The 17500-nt window shown below is 51.5% G+C and overlaps 1 protein-coding gene across 10 annotated transcripts in view; it reads left to right on the top strand.

Annotated features, from left to right (window-relative positions):
- EBF3 (EBF transcription factor 3) overlaps nt 1–17500 on the top strand; it is a 115469-nt gene that overhangs the window by 66270 nt on the left and 31699 nt on the right. For 5 of the 10 annotated variants that reach the window (XM_029245263.1, XM_029245264.1, XM_029245261.1 and 2 more), the window contains 2 exons: nt 11309–11390; nt 15210–15327. In XM_029245263.1, the coding sequence (XP_029101096.1) occupies nt 11309–11390; nt 15210–15327 (200 nt within the window). Of the gene's footprint in view, nt 1–11308; nt 11391–15209; nt 15355–17500 lie in introns of all 10 variants that reach the window. The other 5 variants (XM_029245266.1, XM_029245260.1, XM_029245259.1 and 2 more) reach the window with 1 other exon arrangement.

Here is a 17500-nt window from a genome sequence, read left to right as displayed (position 1 = left end):
TCGTGAAAAGGTGAAGGAAAGCTTTGCTGTGTCTTTTTTTTTTTTTTAGATTTTTTTTTTCTACAGCACGTTCTTATTGGTTATCTATTTTATATATATTAGTATATATATTAGTGTATATATTGTCAATCCCAATCTCCCAATTCATCCCACCAGCGAGCTTTGCTGTATCTTTTCTTATCAGATGAGGAAAGGGAAATGTTTGTGAAACTCACCAGGGGTGTGCTTCTGGCGTTTAGCTCCGGGGGCGGGGGGGGGGGGGGGGGCGCCGCGGGGGGGGGGGGGGGGGGGGGTGGACAGAGCCCTCTGACCATGAAGTCCTCTGGAAGAGTCAGAGAGTGAGCTGGGATGACCCAGCTCAGAGGAAGGTTGGTCCCAAGTTTGTTTGCATCCCGGCAGCACCGGGGCATCTGCCTGCTCCCCACTGACGCCGCCATGAGAGGCCCTCTAGTGGGGACCGGCGGTACTGCGGGCCTCTCAGACATCAGCACCAATATTGTCCCTCTGGACCCCCAGCTCAGTGTGGAGCCCGCCCCAGTAGGAGGGTAGTGAAGTGGGGGGTCAGAGGGGCGTTCGGGGGCTTCCTTGGGGGTCCCGAGCACAGTGATGGGAACACGCTGGCCTGTCCACGTGCCCGGGCTGGACAGCAGGCAGAGGGGACACACCGTGTCCTTTGCAGAGAGCAGGCAGGGCCTTCCCGAGGATGCTAAGCTGCCTTGTCGGGATGGATGCTGGTTCTGTCAGCTTCTCCTCTTGGAGAGTTGCAGTTGAGCAGAACAAGCAGAGTGGTGCTGCCTGGAGGCCACCTCCACTCCTAGGGCTGCAGGGGGAGGTGGAGGCACTTTTCCTGGCCCATGTTTTCTGCTGTCACTCCCCCAGCCCACACTGTGTCATCTGCAGGGTCCTGTGTACTCTCTGCTCACACTGGGGTTTTGATCATTCTCTACCTTTTTTTTTTTTTTGTAATTGCAGAATCATAAAATATTTTAATTTCAAGGTTAGCAATTTTCTCTTGCATACTTAATTTATAATTAGCTGGTTTATAAACCTGTTCTGTGAATATAATTTTACTGTTGCCAAATGTTCTTCATGAATAATTAAGGGCAAATCCCTATTTATCAAATTATTAATATACCTAATAGCCTTGTTTTCATAAACAATGCATTGGAGTTGGATTTAAAGAAAATCCTTCTCTGAGGGATCTGGTGTTTGGTTTCCACCACGGTGAGGACCCTCTCGGGGTGTCTGCACAGAGGGACACTTGTGCTGTGTTGATGTCACAGCCCCCGGCCTTCTTTCCTCCACAAAAGCCCAGGTATCAGTAGCTGGACAAACACAATGGCCATTCACCAGTGGGACTGGCCTCCTCGGCCTTGTGAACAATGTTGTTATTTGTTCCTAGCAGTTCAGGAGCATTTTTTGGAGGAAATGTAACAGATGAAACCATCCTTTCAGCCTTTTAAGATCTCTTTTGCCATAATCCTACCCCCATTAGCAGGGTACCGCTTTTCAAAGCGAGGAGAGCAACTTTTGCGTGCGAGTTTGGACATAAAAAGCCGTGGTCCCGGCCCTCCCGTGAGGTGACCTGGATCCCGTAGGATTCGGGTCCAGAAGACAGAGGCAGAGCCGCAGAACGTGCTTCACCTGGGAAGGAAATGAGAACTCAGGCGGGGAGTTGGGGCGGTGAGGGTAACGCTCACCGGGCTCACGCGGCCCCGCCTACCTCAGCTCTCTTCAGTTTCATCCAGGACAACAGAGCTGTTTTTTCCCCTTGGACCGGCATCCCGATCACCTGCTCACCAATGGAAGGTTCCCAGCTGACGCCTAGCAATAGTTTGAACAACTGAAACAATAAGCAAGCCCACCATGCTAGTTCAGAACTAGGCACTTAACATCAGACTTGTGGGGTGTATCAGTCAAGGGTCTCCGGCCTCCCTGCCGGGCGTTTTAGGGGCCGAGCATCTCTCGGGAGCGTGGGAGCCGGCAGCCCGGGCCAGGCGAGGGGTGGGGGTGGGGGTGGGGAGGCTTTTTTGTGTTCGCTGATTACCATCCGCTGGGTTTCCAGTCCACAGCCTGGAAGGAGATCAGGGCCGCGCTTCTCTGTTCTTGGGGCTGCCATGTGTGAGCCCCTTGCCATGTGTGTGCGACGCCGTGTGTGTGATTCATTCCAGAGCAGTTTTAGTCCTCATAAAATATTCATTTTGCTTGTGCAGGGCCCTGTAATTGCCGTCTCTCACCCTGAATTATTTATGCCTTGCACAGGCTGACAAGGCTTTGCCATGCGGCCCTAGATGAATCAGAAACACGGGTCTTTGCTGCCAACAGCATTATAGTTTCACAAAATATGGCACCAGCGTCACTCTGGACCGCCTCATCTCTAAATCCAGCTTTTCTTGATTTGACATTTTCTTTGCTCTTCCATTGTCTTAGGCAGGCAGAAAGGTTGCCTCAACTCGAAGCAGCAACCTTTCTCGCTTGCATGATAGCCGCTGTGCTTGAGACGGCTGATGTATCTTTATTGCCCTTACTTTTCTCATGCTCGGTAACAAGACAGTGCTTGGGCCCACTTTAAAGCCATATATTATACATTAGCGATAAAGTGATGCAAATAGTCCTGAATACTCTTCACACAGATAGTGGAGATCAGCCCGGGTCTGACTGCTTGTCACAAAAACAGAAAATAAAAGGTGACTGGGAACTTGGGCCGAGCCGCCCGCTCCCGGCTGTGGGCTGCACGCTGGCCCGGCCTGAGGGTCCCAGGTGGGGCGGGCGAGGCGATGCGGGCTCCCCGCTGTCAGCATCGTACTTGCGTCTCTTCAGCATCCAGCCTCCTCCCCAGCCCGGGCTCGCCCCGACATCTCCGCCTTGCAGCCGGGCGCCCGCCGACGGGCATTTCCTTGTGTTTCTGCGGTGCAGCCTGAGAGCGCCTTTCTGGCCAGGGGGGACACGGGTGTGCACGATCCCTGCACACCAGGACACGGGCACTTAGGACGCACCACGTCCAGATATTTAGGGAAACCACGCATCGTGAATGCGGCGCTGGCAGGATGGAGCGGAACTCCTCCACGAACGTTTCCAAACTGGAAAGCAAAGACGCCCAATCGGCTCTGAGTGTCAGGAGCTCTTGTTTCCAAGCCGAGACAATGACAACCTGCAGCAATTCCAGTGCAAAATTCCCACGTGACGAAGGGCTCCAGGAAAGAGAATCTGTGCAGTAATATTCACACACAGGGCTGTACGGAGGCGTGGGGAGCTGGGCAGGCGGGACCGTGATTTGAACACCTTGGTTCTTCCCTGAGCCACAGGAAGGGCTTAATTTACGGCTCCTGGCTCATCAACAAAGGGAGGGGAAGAGGGAAGGCTCGGTGCTGTTTCAAGTAATGGATGACCCGGACACACATTTCTCTTGTATTTGTTGACACGCAGGAGTAATGAAGTTAAAGCTTTGCACACATGTGCCCCTCATTAAGCTGCATTACCTGCATTAAAACTAATAATTGCCACTCAGAGCTGGGCTCCCATTAATCATTTATAATGTTTTAATAAGTTTTTAATCAGGACCTAAAAGGCTAGAGAGGCCGGCGTAGGCAGGTTCGACACTGGTGTCCTGTGTGCACGCACAGGCCTGATTTAAAATGTGATGTTTTTATTAACAATTCAGCCCACGAAGATGATGGTTCTTAATTAAGCAAGCTGGCATGGACGAGGAAAACGTGTGTCTGAATAGGAAAACACGAACAAGGTCTTTCCCACTTGGAGATCGGGGGTGAAAATAAACCCCAAACAAAAAAACCTCGTGTTTGTTTTGAGGATGCTCTCCGCTGAGTGGCAAGAAGGGTGATCCCCTTATCTTCAGATCCCTCCAAACGCACACCCGTTCGGTGGGAGAGGTTTGAAACCCTAAGTTCGGATAAGCATAGGCACTTAATCTCTGCACACGAAGTCTCTGTAAAAGTCTCCCCTGGAGCTGGCAACAAGTCAGGGGGTGCATCTGATGTGAGACAAGTGATGCTGGCATTTTTCTTAAATAAGGAGCTTCGTGATCAGAGCTGGCAAATAGAGAGCAGTGTCCAGAGGGAGTGAAGAAGCTGTTTTAATGAGCCCGCAGCGAAAGACAAAATACAGACTGATTGACAGGGCGAATGATCTGCTGGGGAAATAATGTCAATGCCGCATCGCCCATTAGAAATAGAGAAATAGGTAAAGGGGGAGAAAAGAAAGATAGGCACTTGAAACAAGAACCCTGGTGTAAATATAGCGCACTTCACATTTCTTTTGTGTTGCGCGGTTGACTTCTTTTAAACAGATAACCTTATCAAAACTATCATGGGCGATCAGGAACAGTTACAGAAAATACTAACTAGAATCCTGACAGCAAGCCAGGGAGGGTAACGGAAAAGCGCAGAGCTTGGGCACGCATTTGCTTCGAGAACGTCTGCCTGGGTTTTACTTATCTGAACACATTAAAGCCACCCAGAAAAGTTTAATGCGAGTCGTACACATTTCTCCAAAAGGAGGGCTCGGCAGGATCTGTCATGGGCGTGGAGATTGAACTGGCCGGCAAAGCTGTTAAATCCCATCAGATCTCCTTGGCATCATTTTAATGAGAATCATTGCACAAGTACAAGATCACGGTATCTGTAAGTGCCTCTTGACAGCCGCTGCTGGAACTGTGATGAGACGAAAAACCATTATAGCAGAAATTTAGCGATAAGGCTCTTTGGAGGGACGGCGGGGCCTGGTGTGGCTGTGGACCTCGAAGGGTTAATTTTCTAAACCTAATAATGTTCGATAGTGAGGTATTTGTCAGGAGATAAAGAAGTGATAGAATCTGGGAAGTGGGTCCCTTGGCGATTGTAGTACAAATATTGTTAATGCGGTGTGGTTACTACAGCGAGGGAAAGTAAAATAGCCCCGGTCCACTAGAGACAGCCTCTGCTACAGTAGAGCAGGAACCTCCAGACAAAGGCCAGTAATTGTTGAACCGCGAGTCAAGCCGTGGATATTTTCAAATCCTCCTCTATCTGCATTTACATGCAGGATATCATGCGTGCCGGGGGACGGCGCCCACGGGGACCAGGAACCCGCAGTGGGGAGTCGGGCAGCCCCAGCCCTCTTGCCCGGGAGGGAGGCCCCTCACAAAGGCCATCTGGGCCCAGCTGTAAAATTCAGTCCCGTCCCCCCTCTGGCCCCTTCCTGATGACGTCATGCAGGCACTACAAGTATATGAGACCCATAACTTGAAATGTACAAGAATTTAATAAGTCTGGTGTTAAGGCAATTTGTCATGGCATATTTGAAGAATAAATCAGACTAATGGAGCAGATTTTCCCTCCCGTATGGCATTACAGGACGTGAGCCCAGTCATAGCTAATGGCAGGAGTGGGAGAAAAAGAGAGGCCTGACATTAAGACCCTCGCAGTTTGGAAATCCGATACGTATTGACCTGTGTACTATCTCAGTGCACAGATCTGATGTCAGCAGGGTGTACTCGTGTATAGGAACTGCTCATTACAGGTTTTCTGAAGGAAGCACATTGTCTCTGAGCCCCAGAAGCCGATCGGCTAGGATTGCTCAGTAATCAATACCGCAGCGACGGATGGCCCGGCGCACACCACAGCTGCGGCCACTGCTTTCAGGGACTTCCCAGTAATTAGCCGGGACTTGGAGGCAAGCACTCCACCACCGGTCACTTCCTTATCAGTCAGGGAAAAGTCTCTTAAAGGCTGTATCTTTTAATTTGGCTCTTTCACTATTTCCCTCCAAGAGGGCAGTAGCGGCCCCAGCGGCCGACACCGCGAGAGGGGCCGCTGCCCTGTGGGGCTTCTCGTCCCTTTGGACGGGGACCTCCTCGCTGTGGTGGCGAACGGAAGAGAGGTGGGCGGCACACGAAGTTACCCGCTTTCAGGGGAATGGTTCAGCGGTGTTCAGCCCAGTCGCAGGGCTGTGCAGCCACCACCGTCTCCTTCCGAACATTTCTGTCACCCCCCCCAAAAGGAGACCCCGTGCCCATCAGGCACTTCCCCAGCCGCGCAGCCCCTGGCAGCCACCAGAGGGTGGCGACTTTCCCAGCTGCGTCTTCTGGCCGCTTCTCTCTACTCACTCTTCCTTGTCAAGGTTATTAGGTATGAAAAGAGCCTCCTGGATTTGCGTCCTGGATGCGGTAACTAAAGACATGGGGGCTCGATCAGGAATGGGGTCCCTGCCCTCCCGGAACCCCGGAAGCTGTCAGCGCCGTGATTTACACACAAATGCTCTGGGAGTTTTGGTGGGTGACATGGAGGCCTATCCAGTGGCATTAGTTTGCTGCTTGTTAAGAGCTCAGCCTTGAGGTGGAAAATCGGGACCTCCAGCCCTGCCCCAGATACCAATACTTTTCGTATTGGGAAACCTGGACTCAGGTTTCCCACGTCACTTGTGATCGAGGGCCAGGAGAGGAGGCCGTGGCCGCTCCGACTGAGGCTGGGGTCACGTGCGGGAGGGGCTGCTGGAAGCCGGAGCTCTGTCCCGGGTGTGCCCGTCACCCGTGCTCAGGGGGGCCGACCTGGGTATCCCGGCTTGCAGCCTCATGGCCCTGAAGTTTGCGGTCACTCCTGCTTCCAAGCACCCGCAAGACCAGGCCCCGAGACAGTCTAAAACTCGACAGTTAAAGAAGTTTTCTTAAATCTCTGCATATAGCGTTTCCTGAGATGCTGCGTGCGAATAGGTAGCTTCAGACATGTGATAGCCGCATGCAAAGAACAGCCGTTGAGACAGCTCCAAGTTTCCTTTTTCTCCTCAATCACCAGGGTGCGCACGCCAAGCCCACTGCATTTCTAAGGAGACAATCCATTTCTCCTTTGACCAGAGGGAAAGAAGTCATTATTACGTGATTAGTGGCTTTGGCTAGGTGAGGGGCTAGGTGAGGAACGGCAGTGGCAGGGAACTCGGCGAGGATGAGTGGTATTAATTACCTAACGCTTGCTGGCAAGATAATTTTATCAGTGATTTGGCCATTGGTAAGTTGCAGCTTTGGGTAAGAGTGGGCAAGTTCTTAGCTACTGGAAACAGGAGGGAAGGGCCCGGTGTCAGATGAGATGCATCTCATCAGCTTTTCTCTGACAAACCAAATTCATTCCTTATGTAATTGATAACGGCCTTGGCCAATTACTTCACACATTACAATACACAGAGGCCCCCTTTACAGGTTTTGCAGGGCTGTAATTAGCGATGCTAATACCCCCTTTATTGGCCCTAATATTGCTCAACACCTTTTGCCATCCTGGAACCCACTAGAGCCCCATGGCCTGTCAGGACCGCTGATTATTGAGAAGGATAGCTTTAATCAAACATAATTGCAGTTAATTTTTCTCTCCTGCTCTCTGTTGCCAGCGTCTAATGCCACGGACTCCTTGATATTCCATTAAATTACAATTAAACAGCCTCCTTTGTTTCTGATTGTCCTGAACAACACCACAAAGTTCTGTAGCCGCTTAAAGGAGAGTGTTTGGTCCTAATTGCCTGCTGGCCCACAAAGGGCCAATTTACACAATACCCATGTAGAATTTAAACAGTTCATAATGTAATGGATATTACACAGGAGCCTAACACTACAATTAAAATGATTTTCATCAGATAGAGAAGCCCTGGTTAATCAGCTTCATAAAAGTAAATATAAATGAACTAATTCATAGCTTAAACACACAGAAGGGGAGCAGACTTTGAAATCCGTTGCTGAGGTGAGGGCTTGCCCCTTATTGCGTGATAAGCCCCCAGAGTGGGCTCCAGCTAACACGGTCAGTCCTGCTGTTCGAGCCCCGCTGAAGGTGCCCGTGTCCTGCCGCTGAGCACTTCGGGGGGGGGGGGGGCGCTGGCATTATTGGGGAGGATGCCGGCACAAATGCCACCGAGACCAAACTGAACTTTCTGCTGAGCACAACTGTCCCTGCAGAAGGGAGGGCGGCCTTGGAGTCTCCAGCTCAGGCTCAAGCTCTCAGTGTCTGGACCCAGCAGCTCTCCCATCCCTGCCTCCCAGATAGAGGGCCCCTGGGCCCATCTCCACAGGATGCCCCGGAGTCGGGAGAGGCAGCCTGTTGTTACCAGCTCTCCTAAGAGCGAAGGAGATCACCCACGTGGCTTCTCCGCTAATCCCCGCGCGCCCTGAAAGAGGAAACCTGACTTCCAAAGTAATGAGATCACACCTTTCCCCCTTCTAATCGCTGCTGAGAACTTTCCAGGATTTTGTGCGCTGTTTCCGAGCGGAACGTTACTGGGGAGTTTCGACTGATGTGTAGCAGTTTGCCCTGAGCTGCTGCTTCCCCTCCTGCCTGGGAGAAACAAGTAAATAAAGCCCATATTTCAAGCTTGATTTACTCTGGTACCTACTGTGAAAGATGATGACTCTTTAGGGAAATAAAGACAGGGTCAGGGAATTAGTGTACATAATGGTCATTTTGATGATGGGCCAACAGATGCAGCCGGGAGCACACTGTACACAATTAAGCATAATGTACTAATGACAGGTTAGAATTTTTATCGCCTCTTTGCCATCGAGCAGCAAATCCATGGTTAGCAGTAATAAAGAGTTTATTGGTGTTGAAGCCAAAGATTTTCTGACATAGGAAAGATTTTTCCTTTCATAACAAGAGTATTAAATTCTCTGTGTACCAGACTCTAGAAGTGAGATATGTAAAGTGCCTGTCAGATATTTCTTAGAAAAAAAGCCAATTAAAGGGTAATTGAGTAAAGGATGAGAACTACCATTTGACTTCACGCGTCCGCGTTCCTTTCTCATGCTACCCGAACGCCCCAACGCCAGCGAGCCCTCGCTAGCAGAGGCACACGCTCGCCCCGGATGTGACGGTGCGCGGGGTCGGGAGCCACGCGCTGGCTGGACCGTGCCGCCCACCTCGAGGAGGCCTGATTGAATCCTCGAGGAACCGAAATGAGGGTGAAAGCTAAGCGCAAGGCTCCTCTCCCTCCATAAGGGCCCGACCTGCGTCCGTTCCCGCGCACGTTGGGCCTTATTTCGTTTGTGTAATTGGGGCCCGAGTGCCCGGGAGGGATCCTGCTCTGTAGGGCCGTACGCTCCAGACCTGCAGGTCTTTCTAAGTCCTCTCGCTGCGTTTTGAGAAACTTTGAAAAGAACCCTACCATTGCCTACACACCCAAAACGTGTAAGTGTGTGTGTGCGTGCACACACACCCAGCTGCTCCGGAGTTGACCCCGAGATGCTCGGGGTGGTGAGGGGGCCCAGCGCCACGTGTAAGTGTGTGTGTGCGTGCACACACACCCAGCTGCTCCGGAGTTGACCCCGAGATGCTCGGGGTGGTGAGGGGCCCAGTGCCCAACTCTGCCCATTTCCGCAGCTGGCGGTAGTGGAGGCCCACGGGGGCCCGGCCGCTCGCGCCTACAGTGACCATGCACGGCGAGGGCCGTTCAGGCTCAGTGCCCGCTCTGCTCTCCGGGAGGTGAAAGGGTGAGAGCTGGCTAAAAAGACATCACGGAATTTAAAGAAACCTCCTCTGGAGGGGGCAGAAATCAGAGCGCACAAAAGCTCCCCCAGTCGGCTCCGTGCAGATGAGCGGCTCCGGCCGGCGCCTGCCTGGAGATGAGCTGGGTGGTAATGTGAGGCGTAATTGCGCCATGTGGCTGCCCCCAAAGTGAGAACCTAATTGCCTGACAGGACGATAACTTTGTGACGCCCTCACCTTGTTAGGCCCTCATGTGGTTGGGCGCAGGGTGGCCGCAGGTGCGCTTAATTTACCTCGCTGCGGAGTGCGTGGAGCTTAATTGCACCGTGGTTGTTAGAAATTGGTGGGCGGACGGCCGGGCAGCTTCCTGTATGCTGATGGCAGATGGTGTTCAGAGGCGCGGCGAGCAAAGTGTATAGGTGAGGCGAGTTAATAAAAGATGTAAATTCTGGCCTAAAATAGTGAGGCCGTGAGGGATGTAAGGAAATTTAATTAAGTGGCCACTATTCTTTTTCCCATCAGTCGGATTTTCCTCCGCCCTGGTGGAAAGTCGTCCAGGGTATGTTGGGAATGCAGCTGGAGACGTGAATCTCAGCCTCCCAAATCTTTTTATTTTCTGATATGATAATCAGCCACAAGGAACCTTGACTGCCCGCTTGAAGTCAAGGAAGTCGTGTGAAACTTCATAAAAAATTAGTCAGCAACCAGTAGGACGGAGGATACTTGGAAAGAAGATAGAGGAGACGTTTGTTGATAGCCTCGTGGACAGGGTGTCAGCCCAGAGGCCCCAGCGTTTTTGGGCTCAGGACGTGGGCGGCCTTCTCCAGACGAGCCGAGCTGGTGCAGGGCCGAGACCCCCTGTTCTCCCGTGGCTGGCGGTGCAGCCAGGCCTCCCGGGGTCCATGCGTTCCTGTTGTGAGCCAGAGCTTCCATGTTTGTCACAGAGCACGCGGGAATGGGGAGGACAAGGTGATGATGTTTCTGTCACAGCATCTCAACACTCTGTCAGGACCCCTGAAACGTCATGCTTCAGAACAAGGCCAGGCCTTGGCGGGAAGCAGAAACAGCTCTGCGACTAGCCTCCCCTCCAACCAGGGCAGCGCGCCTGGTCCCCTCCCCCTAAGCGATAGTTTCCTTGCCTCATGGGGGGGGGGGGGGGGGGGCGCCTTGATCGGTCCCTTAAAACCACACGTAGGTCCCTTAAAACCAACGACTTCATAGCAGTCGTTGCTGCCCTTGAAACAGCACCCCAGATCTTCTCTTAAGAGTCATACCTATTGTAACTTGAAAAGCCCATCTTTAAAAGCGTGTTTACCTAGGCAGTGATGGCCCCTGGGCTTGAGTTGCCAGGTAGAATTCAGCACGTCCAGTTAAATTTGAATTTCGGAGAAACAGTTTTGTTTTCTAGGATAGGTATGCTTTGGGACAGGCCTAGCCTAAAAAATTATTCATTGTTTATCTGAAATTCAAATTTAACTAGGCATCCTGTGTTTTTATTTGCTGAAGCTGGCAGCCCTCTCTGGGGTGGACAGGTCCCCAGTGATTAATGGTCGTGCAAAGATCCAGGTGAGAAATGGCCAATTTAAGTCACGGCTGTTATTATAAAGCTTGGAAACCCCCAGTGTCAAGGCAAATGTAAGTCACTGCTTCCTTGTGTGGAGATCTTCCACAGTGGCCAGTGGACCCAGAGGTGCCTGCCTGGCCTCTCCGAGTTCTCTCTCTCCCCCTATCGCCCCCTACAGGGCAGCCAGCAGGTGGTATGGGGGTCGGCTCCCCATGCGAGAGTGTCTTTCAAAAAAAGTCTGTGTCTTTTGTCTGATAACCCTAACAAATATCCATTTTTTGTATTTTTGTAGATTCTTTCTAAAGTTTTTCCTCAAGTGCAATCAGAACTGTTTGAAGAATGCAGGCAACCCTCGGGACATGCGAAGATTCCAGGTACACGATTCTGGACCGTGGTCCAGACTTAACACTGTGAAAGTTGAATTCCCTGCAGTTGCAATTGTTCGGAAACCAACCTTTAGTTCTCAGGGGCTTTGGGTGCAAATGAGCCAGGATGGGTTCATTTGAAAGAACGTTTAAATCGAATGCTTTAGAAATGGTCTGGCACCTCAGTCCGCCAGAGTCATGGAGCCCATTCGTGGCCCGTGACCAAGTGGAGCTGGCTCTGGAAACGTGACCTGTGCTTTTGCTCTGATGACAGGGTGTGCCTCTGCCTCCTGGGGCAGTGCACACTGCCCTGGCCCTCTGTGTCGGGCTGAGGGGTACCCCGAAATCAGAGTGATAGGGGCTGTGGGTTAAGGTGGAGTCTGTCTTACATTCAATCATGGTGAGTCCGGTGGGTGTGTTTCAAAATGACTGTTTTAGGATTTTTGCAAGTAGAGTCCTCATGAGGTTAGCATCTCATTTAGTCTGTTTCCTCAGTTGCACCTTGCTCTTCATGCTTGTTCGCTTGGTTAGACTTTGGAGCCCACGCTGAAGCTCTTCCTTAGGGATGGATTGATCTGTGGTAGGGGAGGACCGCTAGGTAATATATGGGGTGTACTCAGGACTGAGGGGGCTGCACCTGTTCCATGCAGGCCTCTACCAATTCCAGAATGTTTCCCCAGCTCAGCTTCCCTCCCCTGAGGCTGGGCTGTTCTCGCCTCCTTAATTCCACACCTCGGAGCTAGACCGTGTTCCTGAACCGAGGCTAACGTTAGTCCTCTGGTTAGTTATCCTCAGATCAGAGGATTTCCTCTTGAGGAGAGGCGTGGAGAGCCAGTTGGGCTCAGGGATAAATTCTGATGCAGTCATGGTTTTCTTGCCTTTTTTTGTGAATGACTAGGAGGTGACTTCGGGGTGAAGCGTGCTCACCAAACATGACGGATTGTTTTGCTGATTTTAATTGTAAAAATATCTGGGCTGGGATCCAAACCCAGGTGGCTCCTGGTCCGTACCCACCAGAGAAGAATTTGGGAGCTCACTGCTAGGTTGGATGTTACCAAATACTTCTTCTATGGGATTTAGACTAGTTTACCATCAAATCACTCGAGGCTTTTTCTTAGAAATGTAAGTTATGCTTCAGTCTTCGGGCGAAATGTGACATCTGTCTTGACATCCAACCAGCCGGTCAGAGCGGTGGAGCCGGTGGACCCGCCGACAGTCATGCCCTGACCCTGGGGGCGGTGTCTCCTGCAGACGGTGGGGCGGACTTCCGCTTCTCTTGTGTGAAGCTTCACGTTGATCCATCGAGCAGAGTGGAGGTCACACACTGGCTCGCCAGTGGCTGAGGCAGCGTCAGTCGCAGGTGGAGCCCGCAGTTACTAGAAGGACTTCCTCCCTCTCTTTAGCTAATCTCTCTGCCTCTCAGGAGGTTTAACTGGACTTAACACTAGATCAGGGCTTACACGACGTTTCCAGCGGGCACCACGATCTCAGCACCTTTCTGTAGGTGCACCGCAGGGCTGGCCCGGCCGAGAAACAAACACAGCTTGTCTGCTTTCTCTGCTCAACTATGCTTTTCCCTTGGTGACTGACCTATATAGAGACGACAGAGCAAAGACAGTGTCCCTTTTTTTTTTTTTTTTTTTTTTGGTCCGCCCGCCTCTCACTGTTGCGGTCTCTCCCGTTGCGGAGCACAGGCTCCGGACATGCCGGCTCGGCGGCCATGGCCCACGGGCCCAGCCGCTCCGCGGCATGTGGGATCTTCCCGGACCGGGGCACGAACCCGTGTCCCCTGTATTGGCAGGCGGACTCTCAACCACTGCGCCACCAGGGAAGCCTGACAGTGTCCCTTTTTATTTTTATTTTTACCCTTTCTTGTTTCTTTAACTTTTCACGGTCTAGGAATGTAAAGAGAATCAAGTCTGCGGCTCGGGGTTAGTCCTGTGTCTTTGCACCCCATTCGGGGGAAGTGTCGGTAGAGGTCCCCCTGCACCCAGGGCGGGGCCTGGTGGACAGGCTGCCAGGAGGGTGCCTTTGTGACCCCGGCAGCCCTGCGTCCCCTGCGTAGAGGCTGCCAGGCGAGTAGTGGCCCCAGAGTGGGGTCAGAGCCACCCCTGCTAGGGCAACGGAGGTAGTTGAGAGAGATGATGCTGAGACGTCTGAGCCTGGACCCGGGGATGCTGGTGGTGGCACTGACATTATTTTGAGGCACAGAGGGGCCTGATGTTGTGGAGACTTTAACGATCTTGGCAATGCCCACAGCCAGAGGGAGTCATCTGGGAAGGTGTCCCCTTCCTTGGCGGGGCTGTGGGTGCAGTGGGTACTGGTCCTGCTTCACAGGCTTCTTGTGGGGCCTGAGATTTTTAGAAAAAATCAATTACTCCCAGATGTATTTACATATAAGTGTGCAGCTTTGCTTTTTAAAAAATCGTATTTATTTACAATCACTTTTATGTATCATTTTTTTCTTAACTAGTAGACTTTCTTTTTTAGAGCAGTTTTATTTAGGTTTACAGAAAAATTTCACAGAAAGTGAAGAATTCCCATGAGCCCCTGGCCTCCCCTCCCCCCGACTCTCCTCTGTTACTAGCATCTTGCATCGGTCTGGCTCGTCATTAACGGAGGTCCACTGTAGCTGTGGCTTTGAACTCACCATACGTGGCATGCCTTGACGTGTGCCCACCCTCCTGCCCAGCTTTTCTCCGTGGGGTCGTGGTTCTCTAGGTGGTGCCTGCCCTCTCCACTGCCCAAACGTGGCAAAGAACCAGGCTCTCTCCACCCCAAATCCAGGCTCCGGCCCCCAGGTCCTGATGTAAGACCCAGACTGAACCTGCGCTCACATCTGTGCTACCCCAGCTATTCTGGAAATGATGCAGTATACAGACCCGCCTCTGTCCAAGGAAACTCTCAAGGCCGGTGTAATTTCCTACTTCCTGGGTCCGTTAGGTAGGGGGCGCCATTTCTGGGGTGCTTGTTCCAAGCTCCCCTGGGAGGACGTCTGGGGTCCTCAAGGCCGTCCCTGCCAGTGTGACTTCCTTTTTTACTTCTGCGAAGCACTGAGCATGTGGGGGAGCCCGGCCCCCATCTCTTCCCTGGCCACCCCCACCCCGAACCTCAGGGCTGCGCCTGTCCCTCCAACAGGATCACACTCCCTTGGTAGAGCAGGTGCTAGCCATCCTCGCCATCCTTCACCATGAACTTGAGAGAGGGTACTTTCCCTGCACTGAAACCATTTTATTCCTATTCAGCCCAGCCTTTTCAGATGCAAAAGCGTTCATTACCAGATGTTGGATGTAATTGTGACATTGACCCAGGGATCGTTTGATGCTAGGATGTGGGTAGCAGAAGCAGCTTCTGACTTATGAAGCCTTTTTTTGGGAGGGGGGCAACTCTGAATCCTCACAACTCTTCCAGGAAGGACAGTCTCCAGTGAACTCATTTTAATTAGATAAACGATCTCATCAATATGTGAACAGATCAATCAAAATAGCTTTAAAGTGAGTGGCTGGAGGGGTGTCTCTGAAGCTAACGGTGAGAAGAATATTTCTGTGGATTGAATTCACTTGTTAGCATAACAGGAGATTAAACTGTAATTGGCGCAGCGGGTCTGGAAGAGAAGCAATCGTGAGTCACAGCAAAACTGCCCACACACCCCCATTAGCCAAAAACGCTGTGCGCGCACGTGGCCTCGAGGGGGATCCGGGAGCAGGAGTGGGTGCCCGGCTCGAGACCTTGGGGGCTGGCTTGCCGGGCACCCCTGAAGGGGCCTGACACCTGGCAGGGCCCCGCCTCCACCTCCGACTCCGGTTTCACCTGCGCTTGTCTCTGCAGGTTGTCGTGTCGACCACGGTCAACGTGGACGGCCACGTGCTGGCCGTGTCTGACAACATGTTTGTGCACAACAACTCCAAACACGGGCGGCGGGCCCGCCGCCTGGACCCGTCAGAAGGTACGGCCCCTTCTTATCTGGAAAATGGTAGGCACATGCTACATGCCTTTTTTTTAATTTGCGATGCTTCCTTTTTTTTTGTGCCATCCTTTCTGTTGATTCACGCCCAGTTGCTCCCGCCAGGCCCCCTTGCTGGTCAGACCCCCGTCCCTGGGACAGAGCGCCCCGCCCCGGCGTCCCTCTCCCCTCCCTCACTGCCGGTCTCAGCCTTCCCACCCACCTCACCTGCCACGGCCCTCCCTTTATTGGTTTCTCTATGTCTAAGCTTTCTTTTGCTGAGCGCTTTTCCTGCAGTTTTAATGTATTTGGTTTTATTTTGGCTTGTCTAGCCCCCATCCGGCTCATCCCCAGATGCTTTGGGCACCCTTTGGTGGGCGCTCACATCCTGGTCCCGTGAGCCTGAGCTCATGGACTTCAAGGACCTCCTGGCCCTCCATGGAGAGCGGACCTGTGTGTGTGTTGTGTGTGTGTGTGTGTGTGTGTGCACGCGCATGGGTATTCATGGGTGGAGGGGGTGAGGAAAAAAACGGCATAAAATGTTGCTAACCAAATGCTTTCAAGTGATGGACTGCTTGTTAAAAGAGAAGAATTTCGATAAGGGTGACAGGCAGGCAGGCGTGTAAGTCAAACTTCAGCAACACACAGACCCTGGGCCTTCGCAAGTCGCCCTGTCACCAGCTCCGTGCGGACGTGCGGGTCCCGCCACGTGTCACCTCCCCTCCAACATGAGGTCCTTTCCTCTCTAAGACATTTCACGAAAACCATGAGATTCTGACCAATATGAATTGTTGGGAAAGTAATGTGAGGTTTTTTTGTTTTTAAGTGAATTGCAAACAAAACAACATGATTAAATTCTTTAGAGCAAAAGAACCCATAAAACTAAGCAGTTAGAAGACACATTCTCTAGACTGAGGTCTTGGATTTAGGAGCCGCCCGTGAGGCAGACAGACATGTACACAGGAAAATGAATGAAGCCCGTGCAGGTCATCAGAATGAAATATGATTCAGACATAAAAACTGGAAGACAATTTGTGAATCTGCTGCGGTCCACAAAAGTAAACGAATTTGTTTTTCTACATTAATGACTAAGGTGTAAGAGAACAAAAATATAATAATTAAAGGTCGCCCTGGGTGCCAGGGTCATTAGAATCTGTGACGTACTGTTTATCTCCTTCCGATGCACTGAAGGTAGGTGTGTGTTTTGCTTAGTAACCATCACTAATGAGGTTCACAATTAAGAAGGCTGGATCCCCGTCCTCGGCGCCCCGCTTCCCCAGAGAGCCAGCGCTGGCAACGTGATAGGTTCACGGGGCCCCTGCAGCCCTCTGGTGTTAGGTTGTAGCGTGGGTCCAAAATCAGCCTCCTCTAATGAGCTATTATGATCTGAGCAAAGTACAAGTATTTATTTTTGTAAGTAGCATGAAAGAGCATTTGACCGTAAGCAGAAAATATAGCATTTAGAAAAATAAAGGCCACTCGTGGGTACCTTGGAGATAAAACCCAACTAATCAAAAGCTATTTGCAGACGCAGTCTCGCTCGAGATTATTTTAGGTTTGTTTTTCAATTTTTTTAATCAACGTTTAAACCAAGTCACTTTCTTGCAAGAGATTGAAATATCTCACCCAGTCCCCCCAAATGACTCATAATTAAAAGAGGCACATAGGTGACTGAGAGCTAGCACGTATAGGTCTTTGAGAAGGAGGCATTAGTCATCAGTGGGCAGGTTTCTGTTTGTTGCTCTGTAATTAATGCCCAGTTCTCAAGAGCCCTACAGAATATGACGGGGTGCTCTCTGGGATGAAGAGAGATGCTTCCTCCACTTACCGAGAGGGCTGACGCTTAGGAAGTTCATTTTAGGGTCTGGATGTATCATCCCCAAAGCCCCTTTTCTTCCTTCTGCCTGGTTAGTTCACGTCTTAGGGGTGGATGTTGGCTTTGCTTCGGTCCCACATTCTTTAAGGAGAAAGTGTCCCCGTAAACCGTCGATCTGTGCTTCTGTGCAGCCTCTCCTGGCTAACACCTCATTATCCAATCATCTAATATTCACCAGCAGTGTGTACACACTCGCTGATGGTTTCCAAGTAAACTAATTCCCCCTGCTGCTGCGTGGATGTCTGCCATCGCGTCCTTTGAGCTCACAAAAAGCAAGGCAGATTATTTACAGTATTGAAC

The sequence above is a fragment of the Monodon monoceros genome, unplaced genomic scaffold, assembly GCF_005190385.1.
Source record: "Monodon monoceros isolate NGI ecotype Baffin Bay Population unplaced genomic scaffold, NGI_Narwhal_1 Super_Scaffold_4, whole genome shotgun sequence".
Classification (NCBI taxonomy): domain Eukaryota; kingdom Metazoa; phylum Chordata; class Mammalia; order Artiodactyla; family Monodontidae; genus Monodon; species Monodon monoceros.
The sequence above is the reverse complement of the archived record's forward strand: the minus strand, read 5'-3'. Positions and strand labels throughout refer to the sequence as shown.